General features: G+C 39.9%; 1 protein-coding gene across 2 annotated transcripts; it reads left to right on the forward strand.

Moving 5' to 3' along the window:
• The first annotated feature begins 637 nt into the window (after window positions 1–637).
• On the forward strand, window positions 638–15,405 carry CC2H3orf33 (chromosome C2 C3orf33 homolog). 2 transcript variants are annotated; one of them, XM_042956912.1, is made up of 5 exons: window positions 638–760; window positions 3,143–3,202; window positions 7,589–7,736; window positions 11,044–11,204; window positions 14,468–15,405. In XM_042956912.1, exons 1-5 carry the CDS (start codon window positions 647–649, stop codon window positions 14,867–14,869), a joined length of 885 nt encoding a protein of 294 aa, XP_042812846.1. In that variant the 5' UTR covers window positions 638–646; the 3' UTR covers window positions 14,870–15,405. The 2 variants fall into 2 exon arrangements, with proteins under 2 accessions (XP_042812846.1, XP_007086341.2); XM_007086279.3 differs by lacking the exon at window positions 638–760 and adding an exon at window positions 939–1,067 and having other exon boundaries at window positions 14,468–15,404.
• The last annotated feature ends 1,693 nt before the right edge of the window (window positions 15,406–17,098 follow it).

Consider the following 17,098-nt stretch of genomic DNA (forward strand, 5'->3'; position numbering starts at 1 on the left):
ATACCATTTACCCTATCCGGCATCTAATTTTTGTTTTAAAATATACTTATATACTAATTAATACTACTACTAATATACGAAATATACTAATATAGTCAGCTTTCCATATATATTTTAATTAATTAACAGTTCAACAATTTAGAGCACCTAATAATATTACCAAGGAACTGTGCAAATTTTAAAGCACAATTCAAACATAAGAAATATGCATCTTATTATATTTGGGAGCAGGTGAAAGGAATGAACTACTTCAATTTCCTTTCTGCACGGCAGAGGAGATGCGGCACCCACACTGAGGCTGGGTTAACTGAAGTCACAAACTGATCGTCTTCCCACCAGCATGGCCGGGAAGCCTTCAGCCCCCGTCCCTGTCCCATAAAAATGTCCGGCGCAGTGGGAAAACCCTGCATAAATGCTGGGGGAGAGGGGGTCACTGATACGGGAGGCCCACCTCCAGGCGAAGAGGGACCGAACAGCCAGTCGTAAAGCCACTCTCAGGCAACGCAGACGAGGACCCCACCGTCGACCACCGTGCGGCGCCCCTAACAGCTTGGGGAGCCCGGATCCTGGCCGTCCGCCCCAGGAGCGCGGCGCCCCCTGCCGTCCGCCCGAGGAGCGCGACGCGGGCTCGCGGGAAGCCGGCAACATGGCGGGCCGGCCTACGGCCTCCGCCTCGCAGCCGCTGGACCCGGACGGAGCGGCGCCCAATGTGGTGGCGCGCGTCTCGAAATGGGCGGACGACCACCTGCGCCTCGTCCGGGTATCGCAGACCGGCCGGGCAGGCGGGGGGCGCAGGGTCGCGCGGAGCGAGCCTGAGGGAGACGTGGCGCGGGCAGGCCACGGGCAGTGGAGCCCGTAGGGGCCGGACTGGGCGGAGGGCCACGTTGCCGGGGTCGCGAGTGCGGCGGGGGGGGGGGGGGGGGGGGGCGGTTGGGGAGCGAGCGCGGCCCGGCTGGGCTCGGTGCGTGGGGATGGCCGCGGTGGGCTGGAGAGACCATCTCTTAATTACTGCCAGGGCAGTGCTGGGCCCCGGAGATACCTCAGAGACCGAGACGCAGCACAGCTTGGTGCGTCCCCCGAAAGCAGTTGGGGACACAGCGCACGGAGACGACAGACGACGGGGTGGAAGATAGGGCACGTGGTCCTACTGTAGGCCTTGTGTTTTAAGTGACGTGAGAGGGCACTGGAGTTCGACCAAGAATGGGACATCTTAGGTGTCCAGGCAAGACAAGATTGTGGCTAAGACCCTGGGGATGGTGTGGATGATTTAGGTGTGGGGTGCAAGGAGGAATCAGGGGGGCTGCCCACTGGGTGGATGGTGGTGAAAGTTGTTTCTGTGGAGGAGTGGGGGCCAGTGATTTGTTGGGAAAATTCAGAGGACCCTTTGGACATGTGAACTTGGAGGTGGAGATGTGTGAACTTGAAGATGGTTATTAGAATTCTAAACGGAGTTGTAGATATTATCTAGGCAACTTAGATATAGGAATCTGGCATTGAAGGGAGATCGGAACTGGACATACAACTTTAGGAATGAACTGCCTAAATCTTAAGTTTAAAGCTTGGATGACATCTTGGAGCAAGTCAGAAAAGCTGTGGAACAAGTCCTAGAATTCAGACATGGGACCTGAGGAACACTGAACATTTAGAATATGGGAAGTGAAAAGGAGGAGATCAGCAAAAACTGGGAAGAAACAGCCAGGAGAAGGAAAACCAGGCATTCTAGAAGTCAAGTGAAGAGAATTTTCAGAGAGAATGATTAACTTTGTTACATCCTTCTGAGAAGTTGAGTAGGACCATCAGCTTTGCAAAAGCTCTGCAGCCAAGCAGCACAAGGGCCAGGGCTATGGCTGTTTTCATTCACCACTACAGCTCCTGTCCTCGGAGTATTGCATGCCATTTACTAAGTGCTAGATACATATTGGTGGCATTAATGAATGATAGATTAATGAATGAATGAATGATATAGGTGCTAATTGGCAAGGCCTGGGTTCTTCTAGTGAAGCAGAAATTGATGCATGGGTCATTTCAAATTAAAAAATGACTTCAACAGATTGAGAGAGGAAACAGTTTAAATTAGCCCACAGATAACATTATTCCAAATATCTCAATCACAGAATGTATCCTAGTGTTCATTTTCTTTCTTTTTCCTTCTACAAATGCAAAATCTACAGAACAAAAAGCATTATGTATTGGTAATTACAAAATTTCCATTGCCTTATTTTCTGTTTGCTTGATGTTTAAAGCATGATCAGAGTTGTATCTGTCTTCAACACTAAGACCAATCTTAGTATCTTCATTTCTTTCCTTGCATATAATTTTCAGCTTCATTTCTTACATACCTAGTTGTATTTATTGAAGGAAAGCATGTTAGATTATCACTCTTGTTGGGCAGTTGCAGCGTTCTTTTTTAAAAATTATTTTATTTTATTTTTGAGAGAGAAACAGAGTGCGAGCGGGGGAGGAGCAGATTGAGAGGGAAACAGAATCGAAGCAGGCTCCAGGCTCTGAGCTGTCAGCACAGAGCCAGGCGCAGGGCTCAGACTCGCAAGCAGTGAGATCATGATCTGAGCTGAAGTCGGGAAGTCGGGAAGTCAGACGCCTAACCTACTGAGCCACCCAGGTGCCCTGCAGGGTTCTTATTTTTAAATTAAACTCTCTTAGGTCTGTTTCAGCTTAAATGGAGCACTTTAAAAACATTGATAAGTTTTTCCCAACTGTTCATCCATATATACATCGAAGACATTGTATTGTAATGTTTTGGTGGCAAATTTTTCTATCAAAGATTTAAATTCCCACTCTAGGCTCGGGGTTATGCTAGTTACTGTGGGCATCATTCAAGAAGTATTAGACTGATTCATGCAGTTAAGATACTCACGGTTAAAGTAAAAGGCAATAGAGAACAATACAATGTTATGTATATAATTACTATACATGTCAGAGTGTTTGGGAAAGAAAGGGGAGATTACTGAGTAGGTAGGCAGTTAAGGAAGTTTTTTTGGAAGAAATGGGCCTTTAGTTGAAGGATGTGCCTTATTTGGACAGATATTGGGGGGACAGTCTTCTTTTTCCCCCCTTCTAATTACTACTTTCACTATTATGAATAATAACTAATGAGAATTAATCATTTAATCTTTTTCTGAAGAACATCAGCACCGTAATGGCCATAGCTGGAATAATGTTACTTCTAAGAAGTATTCGGATGGTAAGTTAAAAAATGAAGAAGGCACTGTGAACTGTGAACTGTGATAAACAAGAGACAGTTAATTTCTCACTTCAAAACAGTTTTTGTCTCAAGCTGGGTATCATTTTGTTATTCATATTAGAAGTTTTAAGTATTATTTTAGAACAATGAACATATTTTAAGACCTTGATTTAAAAGTAACACATTTGCAGGATTTTATGGAAAGTAATTGCACAGTCTATATTTTCATAATCACGTCTTCATGCTTAAAAAGGAATCTGTAAAGGATTTGGTTTGCTAGAATGCTATAATCACTAAATTTGCATTTCAGACATTGTGGAATGTCTCAAAAGTGTTTTGTATAGTGGTTTTAGATTTAGATCACAGTCGAATTATGTCCTTTAGCACTGAATAATTTATGCTTTCTCTGATTTGCAACAATCTGTAATATCTGTTGAATGAATAAAGCAGGGTGTATGATGTAAAAAAAATAATTTATCCTTTCAGTTAGCATATTTTTTTGCCCTTTCAATAATTTTTTAATAATAGATACTGTGGAAATCCATTTAGTAATTCAAGATTTAGAAGTATTTTTTATATAACTGATTCTTGTCATTGGGTGTAATTTTAGTGTCATGTTACAATCTGGTATGGGTTTATTGCTTCTGTGTATATTTATTTCCTGTATTTATTATTTCTATATTATTTTATATTATCATTGACTACACAGTGTTACTCTACTATACTGTATCTTTTCCATCTGTTGCCTTTTCTCCCTGACTCCAATGTCAGAACTTTTATCCTCTTTATTAAGTGCCCTGCATTCTTTTTTAACCTTATATCTAATAATCTAATAGGCTTTTTCTTTTAACACTTCCATGATTTTGTAAGTCATTCATTTTTAGCTTATATATATTTTTAGAATGGAACTTTGGAAACTTTAGTTGTTTTCATTCATTTCATTTTTTCTTTATCTTACAATCTGTATTCCATGACATTTGGATTTTGAAGGTTTCAAAATTGTCAAAATATTAAATGATCTGAGTAAGAGTTTAGGTAAAAATACAGGGGCCTGGGTGGCTCAATGAGGTAAGCCTCTGACCTTTGGTTTTGGCTTAGGTCATAATCTCATGGTTCGTGAGATCGAGCCCAGTATTGGGCTTCTCACTGACAGCACAAAGGCTGCTTGGGAGTCTCTGGCTCCCTCTCTCTCTGTCCCTTCCCTGCTCATGCTCTCTCTCTCAAAATAAACTTGACAAAAAAAAGTGTTTAGGTAAAAATAATGCTGAGGGGTTATTTCCCTTGTTAGCCCTTAAAAATTACATGAATCAGTTATAGATGATTTTAAGTTATACAATATTAGGTATGTTATTGATTTATGAAAATTATGCATTAATTAATATAAATTTATATTAGTATATTATGAAGTTATTCATTTTAGACTTTAGTTCTGGTGTCTTTTTTTTAGATTTTTATGGCTTTTGATAATAGTGACTAACATGTGATGAGAAGAGCAGGCTAAGAAGCTAGAAAAAGAACATTGGAACTTTAGAGAACAAAAAACTCAGTTGTGTAACAGTTGAAGGACTTTGGCTACAAGTAAGAGAAACCCCAACCGACAGTGGCTTAACCAAGTAAAAAGGCTTTTTCCTCATGTCACAAAATGCCTGGAGTGATTCAGTGACAGAGGGTTTTAGGTATATGATTCTCTGTGCCTTTCCTCATGGCACAGAATGGCTACTCTAGCTCCAAATAGCATACTCTTGTTCAAAGCAAAAGGAGAGGGAAAAGGAAGGTGCGAGCCACATCTCATGAAGAAAGCAAAAATTTTCCCAGAAGCCTTCAGCAGACTTTTGCTTACATCCTTATATCATATGGCCACCTCTAGCTGGAAAGGAGTTGGGAAAGCGGCCATTTAACTTTCCCATCCCTTCCAGTGCCTGCTGATAAGGGAGAGAGGGTTGAGAATGAATATTGCATTAACCAACAAAGGGCCTGCCACAGGGAGCCTTAGTAGTTCCCCTTCAGTGTTCTTTTTGTATTGTTGTTTTTCTTCCTCCTGAGTTTACCAAGCTCTCATATTCTTTCAATTACTGGTAGACAATTCCAAATTTCATATTAAAAAAATTTAAAAAATGATGATTGAGTTTAGTACTGTGCTAAACACTTCATATACATAATTTCATTTAAAATCATTTTTTAAAAATGTTTATTTATTTTGAGAGAGAGAGAGAGAGATCGTGCACCAGCCGGGGAGAGAATCCCAAGCAGGCCCCTCACTGTCAACACAGAGCCTGACTCGGGGCTCAATGTCATGAACCGTGAGATCATGATCTGAACTGAAATCAAGGTCGGATACTTAACCGACTGAGCCACCCAGGTGCCCCTACGTAATTTCATTTAATACTTATAATAATCCTATGAAACCGGTATTCTTATACCCAGGTTTTATAGATGAGGAGATGGATGCTCAAAAAAGTTAAATTTATTTTCACAAGATCACCCAGCTAGTATGTCGCAGAACTGGATTTCAAATGTCATATTCCTGAATTTGAAACTCTTACTATTTTCTCTTCACAGAGCTTCCCGCTTTTGTCTGTTTGCCTCTAGGACACTTCACCATCTGAAGCTTAGGGACAGCATCCTTGTCAGTGGCATCATCTTTCTGCCTCTTCTGGAAAGCAGACTGTTTATCACAGGCTCAGGATTCACTTCCTTTAAAAATATCTTCCTCCGGTGTTCTTATCCTTTCCATTTTGACCTGTTAGCACTTACACTTTATCTTAAACCTCTCTATGTATTGCTCTGCAGTTGTATTCTGGTTTTATGTATATAGTTAGTTCATCTTCCAGATAGTGCCATGTCACAGAAACACAGCACTGAACTTTATGTTGTTGAGGGATTATTGGATCCAGAAAAGGTAGATACAGTGGGATCTGCCTTTAAAGGTTTTTCACATATTCCTTGAGTATGAACTCAAGGAAATAGAACATTGGGTTCTATTTAGTTTCCTCTTTAGCTAGCTGCTTAATAATTTCTAAAACTCCAAAATTTCTAAAACTCCAAACATCAAGGCACTCTGGTGTCTTTTTTATGTGTGTCCTTTAATGAAAACACCTAAAAATTAAAAGGGATGGATGTTTAATAATTGAAGACATCTTTAATGATCCTCTCTACTTACTCTGTCTCCCCTGTGCAAAATACTCTTTTTTAAAAAAAATTTATTTATTTTTGAGAGAGAGAGAGAGAGAGAGAAAGAGAGAGCGAGCGAGCATGAGTGGGAGATGGGGCAGAGAATCCCAAGCAGGCTCTGCGATGTCAGGAGCTGGGCAAGGGGCTTGATTTCATGAAACATGAGATCATGACCTTAGCTGAAATCAAGAGCCGAGGCCCAGGAAACCCAACAAACTGAACAACCCAGGCACAGCCTACCCCCCGCCCCCACTGGTGCAAAATAATCTTAGTTTTCTCATGTGATGTGGTTTCCAGACTCTATCATCTTTTTTCTCCTCTTCTAGCTTTGTTCCAGTTTGTTTGAGTCTTTTATGAAACGGGTACCTGGCACAGCATAGTATATTCCACTTAGGGCCTGATTTAGAGCCATCCCTTCCTCACCTCTCTCGTTTTGGATCCTGTTCCTTATAATGTTGCTTGGTGTTTGAACTTAGGTGGGGCGCAGCGGGGAGTGTAGGGGAGAGGGAGTTTGTATTTTGTTTTGCAGCTTTGTCACACTTCCACTCATTTTGAGTTCACAGTTAACTAAAGGTTCTTAATCTTTTTAATCTATGCTATAATTAGTTTATTCTCTTATCCTTCATTACTTTTATCCCATCATCCTAGTTGTCAAGATCTTTTAAAATACTGACTCTAACCTGTAGTATTTCACATGGTTTTTTTTTTTTTTTTAGGTGTTTATTTATTTTTGAGGGAAGGTGGGGAGCGGCAGAGAGACAGTAGGGGAGGGTCAGAGAGAGAAAGAGAGAGAATCCCAAGCAGGCTCCACACTGGCAGAGCAGAGCCCAGTGTGAGGCTTGAACTCATAAACCATAAGACCATGAGCTGAGCCAAAACCAAAGGTTGGACGCTTAACTAACTGCCATCTTGGTGCCTCAACACTTTTTTTTCAAAAGATTTTCTTTTTAAGTAATCTCTGCACCCAATGTAGGACTCAAATCTTCAAGCCTAAGATCAAGAGTTGCATGCTCCGCTGACTGAGCTAGCCAGGTGCCCCCTTCCTACAAACACTTTTGATTAAATCACACTAAAATATTAATATATAAAATTAAGGGGTAAATTAAAAAATTTCAGGGGTTACGTCTTCTTATTAAATATTAGGTAACAATTTGACATGCTTAATGTTAAAATGAAAATAATAATAAAATGTTATATTTTTTTATAAATCAACAGACATCAAAATTTACAAGTTCTTCAGATATTCCAGTAGAATTTATAAGAAGGAATGTTAAACTACGTGGACGATTACGCCGAATAACTGAGAATGGTTTAGAAATTGAGCATATTCCCATTGCTTTACCTATTATAACTTCATGGAAAAGTAAGTAAAGTACAAGAATAATACAACTGTTTTAGTATTTGTTAATTAGAAGTTATTTGTAAAGTAGCAAACAATGTCATTTTAAATTTTAATAACTTTCCACTGTCTATGAGAGAAAGTATAAACTCTTGGTTTTAAATACAAAGAACTATTTAATTGGTCTCCAGATGTTCTTTTCTTCCCCCTCTTCTTTTTATTCAACCATTCAGTATTTCATTCAGGCAGTCAAGCATTCTTTCCACAAATATTGAGCAACTGTTATGTTCTAGGACCTATTGTAGCTACATGGCACTGAGTGAAACAAATAAGACTACCCTTTGGAGCGTACAGTCTAAGTAGAAAATAGACAACAGACAAATGAAAATTGTCCTAAGAGCTATGAAGAAAAGAGCAAGATGCTAGGATGAACATTACTGGAGGTCATGTGAATGGGGAACCTATACCTGTAAAGTGGTCAGAGAAAGCCTCATGGATGAGTTGTTATTTAATCAGAGACCTGAAGAATGAGAGGGGGCTGGCTAGGCAGAACGTGTATGGGAATGAGCATGGCTCTTCTGAGAAGCCATATGAAGACTAGAGTGCTGGGGCCTAGGGAAGAAAGGGACAAGAGTCACCAAAGGAGACTGGAGAGCCAAACAGGGGCTGATGTCCCCTGCTGCTTTCCCATTTCTCCCTGCTTTGTGTCGAAGACCCCACTCACACAAACCTTCCTGCCTGCTGCTTATTTGTGTTCTCATGCCCCTGGGCACAGTTTTCCCAGAGTGCCTTGGCTCCTGTTGAGCTCCAGTTCATTCTTTAGTATCCAGCTCAAATGTCAGCTCTTCTGTGAAGCTTTCCTTAACTCTGGAGCTGAATTAGCCTCTTTCTTTACTACACCCACAACAGTGGACACACACTGTGGTTACAGTACTTAAACACATTTTCCTATAGTCATGTATTTTAGGTTTATATCCTCCACTAAACTGAACCCCTGGTGGGCAGGGACCTTTTCCTACCTATCCCAGTATTCACAGGCCCTAGAAAAATAATTGTTAGCCAATGGAGACTTGGCAAAGCTTGTTGAATAAATTTAGTTTTACTTATACATTCATTTTATATTTTAAATACATTTTTAAAAAGTTTATTTGAGAGAGAGAAAGAGGGAGAGGGAGAGAGAGACTCCCAAGCAGGCTCCGCACTGTTAGCACAGAACCCAGCGTGGGGCTCGAACTCATGAACTGGGAGACCATGACCTGAGCTGAAACCAAGAGTGAGACACTCAACCAACTGAGCCACCCAGGTGCCCCTAAATTTAGTTATATTTAAAGATCTTCTTGGGGTGCCTGGCTGGCTCATTCGGTGAAGCATCCAACTTTGGCTTGGGTCATGATCTTGCCATTCATGAGTTCGAGCCCTGCATCCGGCTCTGTGCTGACAGCTCAGAGCCTGGAGCCTACTTCAGATTCTGTGTCTCCCTCTCTCTCTGCCCCTGCCCTGCTCATGCTCATGCTCATGCTCTGTCTCTGTCTTTGTCTTTGTCTTTCTCTCTCTCTCTCAACAATAAATAAAACAAATTTTTTTTAAATAATAAGGAGCTTCATAATATTATTTTAATTTTATGAAGGGGTTTTTATTTTTTAAAGTTCGTTTAAAACATTTTTTTAAGTTTAATTTTTTTTTTTAATTTGTTTTGAGACAGAGAGAGGGTGCAAATGGAGGGAGGGCCAGAGAGAGAGGACAGAGAATCCCAAGCTGGCTCCACATTGTCAGTGCAGAGACTGATGAGAGGCTCGAACTCACAAAGTGGGAGATTGTGACCTGAGCTGAAATCAGGAGTTGGAATTTAACCAGCCGAGCCACCCAGGCTCCCCACATTTTTTTTAAAGTAATCTCTACACCCAATGTGGGGCTCGAAGTTATAACCTTGAAATCAAGAGTCACATGGTTTTCTGAGCCAGCCAATTGCCCCAGAAGATTCTTTTCTACCCTCAGATGAATGAATTTCACCTGTTCAAGGAGATATGCCTATAAAGGAGTAAGATTGATTCCACCCCCAAACATACCTACGTGATTGATTCTTTTAATAAATCAAACAGAATTTAAACAATTTGAGTGACTATTGTTCCCTAAAGAGAGATTTATTTGTTGACCATTTCAGTCTAAGCACGATTTAGACTTCATAAGTCCTCTACCTTCTAAGTTGTTGTCATTATGTTATAATAATTTAAATCACTTCTCCCTGTAATAGTAATGACTCTTCAGTGCCCAGGCAGCAAAGTTGCCACCTGGGTTTGTCCAGGCTGTACCTTATACTGCTCTGGGGATGATATTCAGTAGGATCTGCCCCCAGAGGCCCTGCAGCGCCACGGCACTGTAATTGCCATATGTGCATATTATTATTATTAAAAATGTTTATTTTTTTAATTTATTTTTTTAAGATTTTTTTAACGTTTATTTTATTTTTGAGAGAGACAAAGACAGAGAGCAAGCACAGGAGGGGCAGAGAGAAGGGGAGACACAGGTTCCGAAGCAGGCTTTAGGCTCTGAGCTGTCGGCACAGAGCCCAAAGCAGGGCTCAAATTCATGAGCAGTGGGATCATGACCTGAGCTGAAGTAGGACTCTCAACCCACTGAGCCACCCAGGCGCCCCTCTTGATTCATTTTGAGAGGCAGAGAGCAGGGGAGGAGCAGAGAGAGGGAGAGAGAATCCCAAGCATATTCTGCGCTGTCAGTACAGAGCCCGATGGATGTGGGGCTTGATCTCATGAACCGTGAGATCATGACCTGAGCGGAAATCAAGAGTCAGATGCTTAACTGACTGAACCACCCAGGCGCCGTTTTATTCATATTTTTATTAATGGGTTCTACATCCTGTTCTGGAGCTTACTGAAATGGGGGTTTTAGATTATTCCATCTGTTGTATGCTTAGGTTGCTTTAAAAGAAAACTTGAGGTGGCTCAGTTGGTTAAGCGGCCGACTTCAGCTCAGGTCATGATCTCGCGGTCCGTGAGTTCGAGCCCTGTGTCGGGCTCTGTGCTGACCGCTCAGAGCCTGGAGCCTGTTTCAGATTCTGTGTCTCCCTCTCTCTCTGACCCTCCCCCGTTCATGCTCTGTCTCTCTCTGTCTCAAAAATAAATAAACGTTAAAAAAATAATAATTAAAAAAAAAAGAAAACTTGAATACAGATGTAAATGAACCTGCAATCTAGAGTGTCTGGGTGTTTATAAATAAACATGTTTGATTGTTTGGCATAGGGGGAGCGTGACCTTGAAATTTGTTCTTGCAACATGGTATTAAAGCTACATTCCTTTCTACCTAAACTTTTTAGAAGAGCCATGTGGTGTTTTGCTGGTTAAGCTGGCAGGAGTAGAACTCACTGAAACCGGGAAGGTGTGGTTACAAAAAGAGTTAAAACCTTCCCAGCTGGTATGGTTTCAACTTCTTGCAAAGGAGAATTCAGCACTTATTTGCTATCTTCTAGTGAATAAGGTAAGTAGTATGAAATAATGAGCAATATTTTATTCTTTTTATTTATACATAAACATTATTAATTAGAGCCTTGAATATATAATGGGACTGAATTTTTGCTTTTCTTAATTGGTACTCATAGTGATTATGTATAGAGAACCAGGTGTTTCATATACAAATTTTGTTATAAAATGTTACTTATATGTTTATTATAGAAAAAATAGACAACTAAGAAAATGGAAAAAACTTAAAATCATTAATGACTTCAGACGTTGATAATTTAAGGAGTAGCTTTACACATTTATTTCTACATGAGTATATTATATCCCCCTTGTTATTAGAAACCACTTGTTGAGTGGGTTTCCTGTCAACTGGAAACTACAAAGAGTAAGTGTGTTTTCTAAAGGTTAATACTGCTCAATCTTTGAACTCTAACGTTGAGCGTACTTGCATACTATTAATGATCAGTAATCAGTCATCTGAAGACTTTGCGTCAGAGTTTTCCTACCTTTATGATTGGCCATGGCCGCTGTGTAACTAACTGGGATGCCACAGAGCCTCATCAGTGTTGCTGTGCTACTGTCCTGAGTCCTTGCGTGTGCCTTACTCCACACTGCTTTTGGTGGAAGAGTACTGGAAAAAGAGTGTAGAAAATTAAATAGTTAAAATGTGATGACAGGATTAAGAATGGTTTTCTTATTTCTAAAGTCTCTTATTATGTAACAAACACAAACAATCTGAAGAAAATATAACTTCACATTAAAGTGATTAAAATTGTAAACATTTTAATTCTTTAGAGCCTTTGAACTATTAATAGATAACCTAATGAGACCCATTAATTTCTGTATGTCCAAGTCATCTTCAGTTCTTTCAAAGTAAGAATTATCCAACACTGATTGGTTGAAGCATCATATATTTAAAAGTAAGCTGGGAGGCAGGGGGGCACCAGGCTGGTTCAGTCGGTGAGACATGTGATTCTTGATCTCAGGATTGTGAGTTCAAGCCCCAGATTGGGTGTAGAGATTACTTTTAAAAAATCTTTAAAAAAATAAAAAGAAACAATATCTTCTCTTTTAAATTGAGGAGTGTATTTCATTTATCCTCAAAACCATTCTTCTGGAGTCCTTGTTTTTACTCCCATTTACAGATGGGGCTCAGGGTAACCAAGTGATAGAGCCAGTATTCAAGCCCAGCTCTTTCTGGCTCCTGAGCTTCTACTTCACCTTATATACTTTAGTTTATATTCCTTCCTAGGTGATCAAACTATGCAGTATGCATATTGTGGTAATTTACATCTGTTGAATTTTACTAATGTGTCAGATTGAATTTTAGTTATTCTGATTTTGGTTTAAGGGAATGAGCTCTTAAAGTTTAAAATATTGAGGGGCGCCTAGGTGGCTCATTCAGTTCAATGTGATTTTGGCTCAGGTCATGATCTTATGGTTCCTGAGATCAAGCCCTGAGTTGGGCTCTATACTCACAGTTTGGAACCTGCTTGGGATGCTTTCTCTCCCTCTCTCTGTCTGCACCCCTCCCCCGCTTGTGCACACGTGGTGGTGCTCTCTGTGTCTCTCAAATAAACATTTAAAAAATGTAAAAGATTGAGAAAAATATGATAAATCCTTTAAAACTATATTTATGAACTCCTTAATTTTTTTAAATATTTATTTTTGAGAGTGTGCGAGTTGGGGAGGGGCAGAGGTAGAGGGGAACAGAGGATCAAAGTGGGCTCTGTGCTCACAGCAGAAGGCCTGGTGTGGGGCTCGAACTCATGAACTGTGAAATCATGACCTGAGCCAAAGTCAGATGCTCAATCCACTGAGCCACCCAGGCTCCCCATGAACTCCTTATTAGTATGACTCAGAGTTACTGCATTTGAGGGAAAAAAGATTACTTTGTTCCTTTGGATAGTCCTAGAAATGTCTCCTACTTTAAACCTGGGGTTTTCACATTTTTAGAATTTAATACTTGTCTAACAAAGCTATTCAGTTATTAATACTTTGTTAAAATTGATCTTGTTAGGTTAAAATTTCACAAGGACTATATAAATAACTAAACAGGATTTCCTTTTTTAAAAGATTAAAAAAAATTTTTTTTATTAAAAAAAATTTTTTTTAACGTTTATTTATTTTGGGGACAGAGAGAGACAGAGCACGAATGGGGGAGGGGCAGAGAGAGAGGGAGACACAGAATCAGAAGCAGGCTCCAGGCTCTGAGCCATCAGCCCAGAGCCCGACGCGGGGCTCGAACTTATGGACTGCGAGATCATGACCTGAGCTGAAGTCGGAGGCTTAACCGACTGAGCCACCCAGGCGCCCCAAGATTTTTAAAAATTTTAAGTAATCTCTACATCCAGTGTGGGGCTTGAACCTACAACCCCCAGATCTAGAGTCTCTCCTCCACTAACTGAGCCAGCCAGGCACTCCAGCAGGATCTCCTTTATACTGTAAATTAGTGGGGAAAAAAGTCCCATTTATCCGGTTTCATTTGGAAGTAAGGTTTTCCATGAAGGAAATTTCTTTATGGATGAAGATTCAAGGTCTAGGACTATTTTAAATGTTAATAATTTTGTGGGAAGTCTTTAAAATTTTTTTTTAACGTTTATTTATTTTTGGGACAGAGAGAGACAGAGCATGAGTGGGGGGAGGGTCAGAAAGAGAGGGAGACAGAATCTGAAACAGGCTCCAGGCTCTGAGCTGTCAGCACAGAGCCTGACGTGGGGCTCAAACTCACGGATCACGAGATCATGACCTGAGCTGAAGTCGGATGCTTAACCAACTGAGCCACCCAGGCGCCTCATGTGGGAAGTCTTTTAAAAATGCATTTACATGCCAGTGCCTTCCTACACAGTGGAATTCTGAACCTAATCTAACAGTTCAGTGATGATTCAGTTTATTTTGCATTTTATACTTTTTAGTTTCTTTTGCTGTGGCCTTCTGTCTTTTCGCCTATTTTGTGTGCTCCTTTACTCCTCTGAACAACAAACAGATCAAGAACACTTCTTATACTTTATTACTTCTACCTTCTACCTTCTTTGGGTTAGATGACCAGTGAGTCTGTGAAGAACTATTATGTTACAAAAGAGGCAGTTAACTTTGAGCAAGAGTCTCTTTTAGTAATGAAATTCTTGGATTTAGCATTAGCTGTTTTGAGCTCATGGGAACCCTTTTGCTTCCTGTTTTTTGGCTTTTCTCTGGAGGAAAAAATGCTGAACGACTGATTTTAAGTAAATGAATAAATTACTAAATTCTTAAGTAATTGATTTGTTTTATTTTTTATTCAAGGGTAGATATTTTAGTGTGAGTCTGAATGAAGAAATTTTGAGAAGAGGCCTTGGCAAAACTGTTCTTGTTAAAGGGCTAGATTATGATTCTAAAATCTATTGGACAATTCACAGAAACTTACTTAAAGCTGAATTAACAGCGTTAAAAAAAGGAGAAGGAATATGGAAGGAAGAATATGAAAAAGAAAGTTATTTGGAAAAATTGAAAGGCTCCTGGAGAGAAATATGGAAAAAAGACAATTATTTAAAAAAAATTGGATCAGATTTCAATTTGAAAAATGAAAGTTATTATGACAAACTTAGAAGGACTTATGAAACATGGAAAGACCACATAAATAACTACTCCTTAATACTGAAGTTCAGAGAACTTATGAATCGCATACACTTTCGTAGAAAAGGGTGAAATATTCTAAGAGGCCTGGAGGTGACCTACTCAGAAAAGAGTAAAGTATGTAAATAAATATATGGATATTGAGTTGAAACCGAAATTCCTCCAAATGATCAAAGTTGCATTCTAATGGTATTTAAATATTTAAGAGATGATTATTTTAAATGTCATAATCAGAATTACTTAAGCAAATTGTGATTAATATAATATGCTTTTAGGAAAAATGAAATACTTTATAAAGTTACCAGGATAAAGGATGTATATCTGTAATGTTAATATTTGAAGACAGAGTTTAACTATTGGACACTGTATTATTTTAGTTATTTGGGGCAGCCATATTTAATTTTTGTTCAACGAGAATATTTTGTTTACTTTTCCGGTTTTATCAATTTTGATTACTTATAATAAAGGAACTCTATGCATCATGTCTGAGGCTACTCTTTTCCCAAGTGTCTTCTAACTGTGAATTTGGGGCAAAGTATGTGAGAAGGTCACTGTAGATCATTTCTAGTAATAAAGAATGGCTAATTTCTGCCTATTGTTAGATGAAGAGGGTAACCCTCTGGACAAAATCATGAGGATGATGATAATGACAGAAAACAGCTAAAAGCATATTCCAGCAACACCCAGGGAGAAAACACACAACCAAGGTCTCCTTACATTTTACTTTTCTTGTGTTGATATTTGTTAGTTCTGTGCATGAGACAGTTTCTTCTCTAGCACAATTTGGCCATGGTTATTCCTTGAGGGTTCTGTAGGGGCTCTCTATCATAGTCCCCTGGCTTGGGAGATGCTTACCTCTTTCTCTCCCTTCCTTCTTAACTCCCAAGGCAGTTTAGTCCATAGCCTTTAACTCTTGGATCACCACCACTTGGGATGGAAAGGAACATGAGTTGGCTTGTGGAAAGTGACTGGGCTTACTCACTCCACTCATGGGTGTGTGTTGTGGGGAGTATTAGCAAGTCGGCTTCAGTCCTGCCACTTTCCATGGTGTCAGTTCCACTTGCAGGAAACTCATGTATTCTTAAACCAAGTGATGGGAATGTGGGCCACTCCCTCTCTCTTGCTTCCCTTTTTGTCATGCTTCGTTCTGCTTGTCTCAGGTAAATGAGGTGCTAGAAGGCTGTGTAGCTTCGCAAATATCAGAAAAGAGATAATCACTGTTTCCTAACATAGTGGAAACAGGATATATGGCACTTTTAGTCTTGTCGAAAAGGAAGTAAAGTGCTCATGTCAAATCTTCCTCTGTGTGAACAGGAGAGGGAAGAGATGGTTGCTGCCCCACGAATTCTAACTGTCCAACTCTTACTTATTCCAAAACCTCTTACACCTTTTGGTCCTGAAACCTTCTAAATCAGCTTGATCTTTCCCAGCACTGGGAAAGCCTGGGGAATCTGCTGCCTGAAATGCCATTTTTAAAAAACTTGACTTAAAAATAGGGCCACGGACCTCAACAGTTCTGCTGTCTCTTATGCCTGCTTTCTCACGTCACTCTGAGTGTAGTAAAGCTCCCGGTCAGTACCTCACACCAACCTGGTACACTTGCAAAACCTGCTTAGGAGAATTAACCACAACTGAGGTAGATAATATGCCGAGAGTTTTATCTTCTGTGTTTCTCCAGCATCATTTGGTTCCTCACCAAAGTGAAGTTTGGGGGGAGAGGAAAAATAATTTTCCCTCTACTCTTCTAGGTTCTTGGCTGAGACACATCTGTAATAAAAAGACAGATTAACAGAAGAAAATCAAACAGAAGTTTAATAACATGTATACCTCCTGTATACCTGGGGACACCAAGGAAAACTGAGTAACTCCCCCAGATGGCCCAAGCCATCACCTTAAATAGTATCTCCAGCTAAGATGTTGGGGGATGGCGAGGCCAGTTAGGAGAGGTTACCCTGAAAAGCACAGTAAACAAGAGTAAGGTTGTTATACAGATTTAAATCCATGCCTTCTCCACTGGTAAATTTCTAGACATTTAGAGTCAGATTTAGTTTCCTTGGTACAGAGAGAGACACCTTGACAAATGGAGATTTTCCTTATAAATGTAAATTGTTCTTACAAAAGATTAACTTTTACTTAGTTTTCAGAGCTTCTCTTATGTCTGCAGTTTCTTAAAAATAACCCTCTGAAGATAATCCTTATGCCAAAGAAGAATTTTTTGGGATGGTGCGTTTTGCTTCCTTACATTTGCATCTTTGAGATTTGAATCCCTCCTTTTGCTGCCAAGGGGCATATTGTTGACAC

This window comes from Panthera tigris, chromosome C2 (genome assembly GCF_018350195.1).
Source record: "Panthera tigris isolate Pti1 chromosome C2, P.tigris_Pti1_mat1.1, whole genome shotgun sequence".
In the NCBI taxonomy this organism is placed as follows: domain Eukaryota; kingdom Metazoa; phylum Chordata; class Mammalia; order Carnivora; family Felidae; genus Panthera; species Panthera tigris.

Coding starts and splice junctions, on each gene's coding strand:
- CC2H3orf33 (XM_042956912.1), top strand. CDS start 647: ATGGCGGGCCGGCCTACGGCCTCCGCCTCGCAGCCGCTGGACCCGGAC. Junction 761..3,142: donor ACCACCTGCGCCTCGTCCGG/GTATCGCAGACC, acceptor CTTTTTCTGAAG/AACATCAGCACCGTAATGGC. Junction 11,205..14,467: donor GCTATCTTCTAGTGAATAAG/GTAAGTAGTATG, acceptor TTTTTATTCAAG/GGTAGATATTTTAGTGTGAG.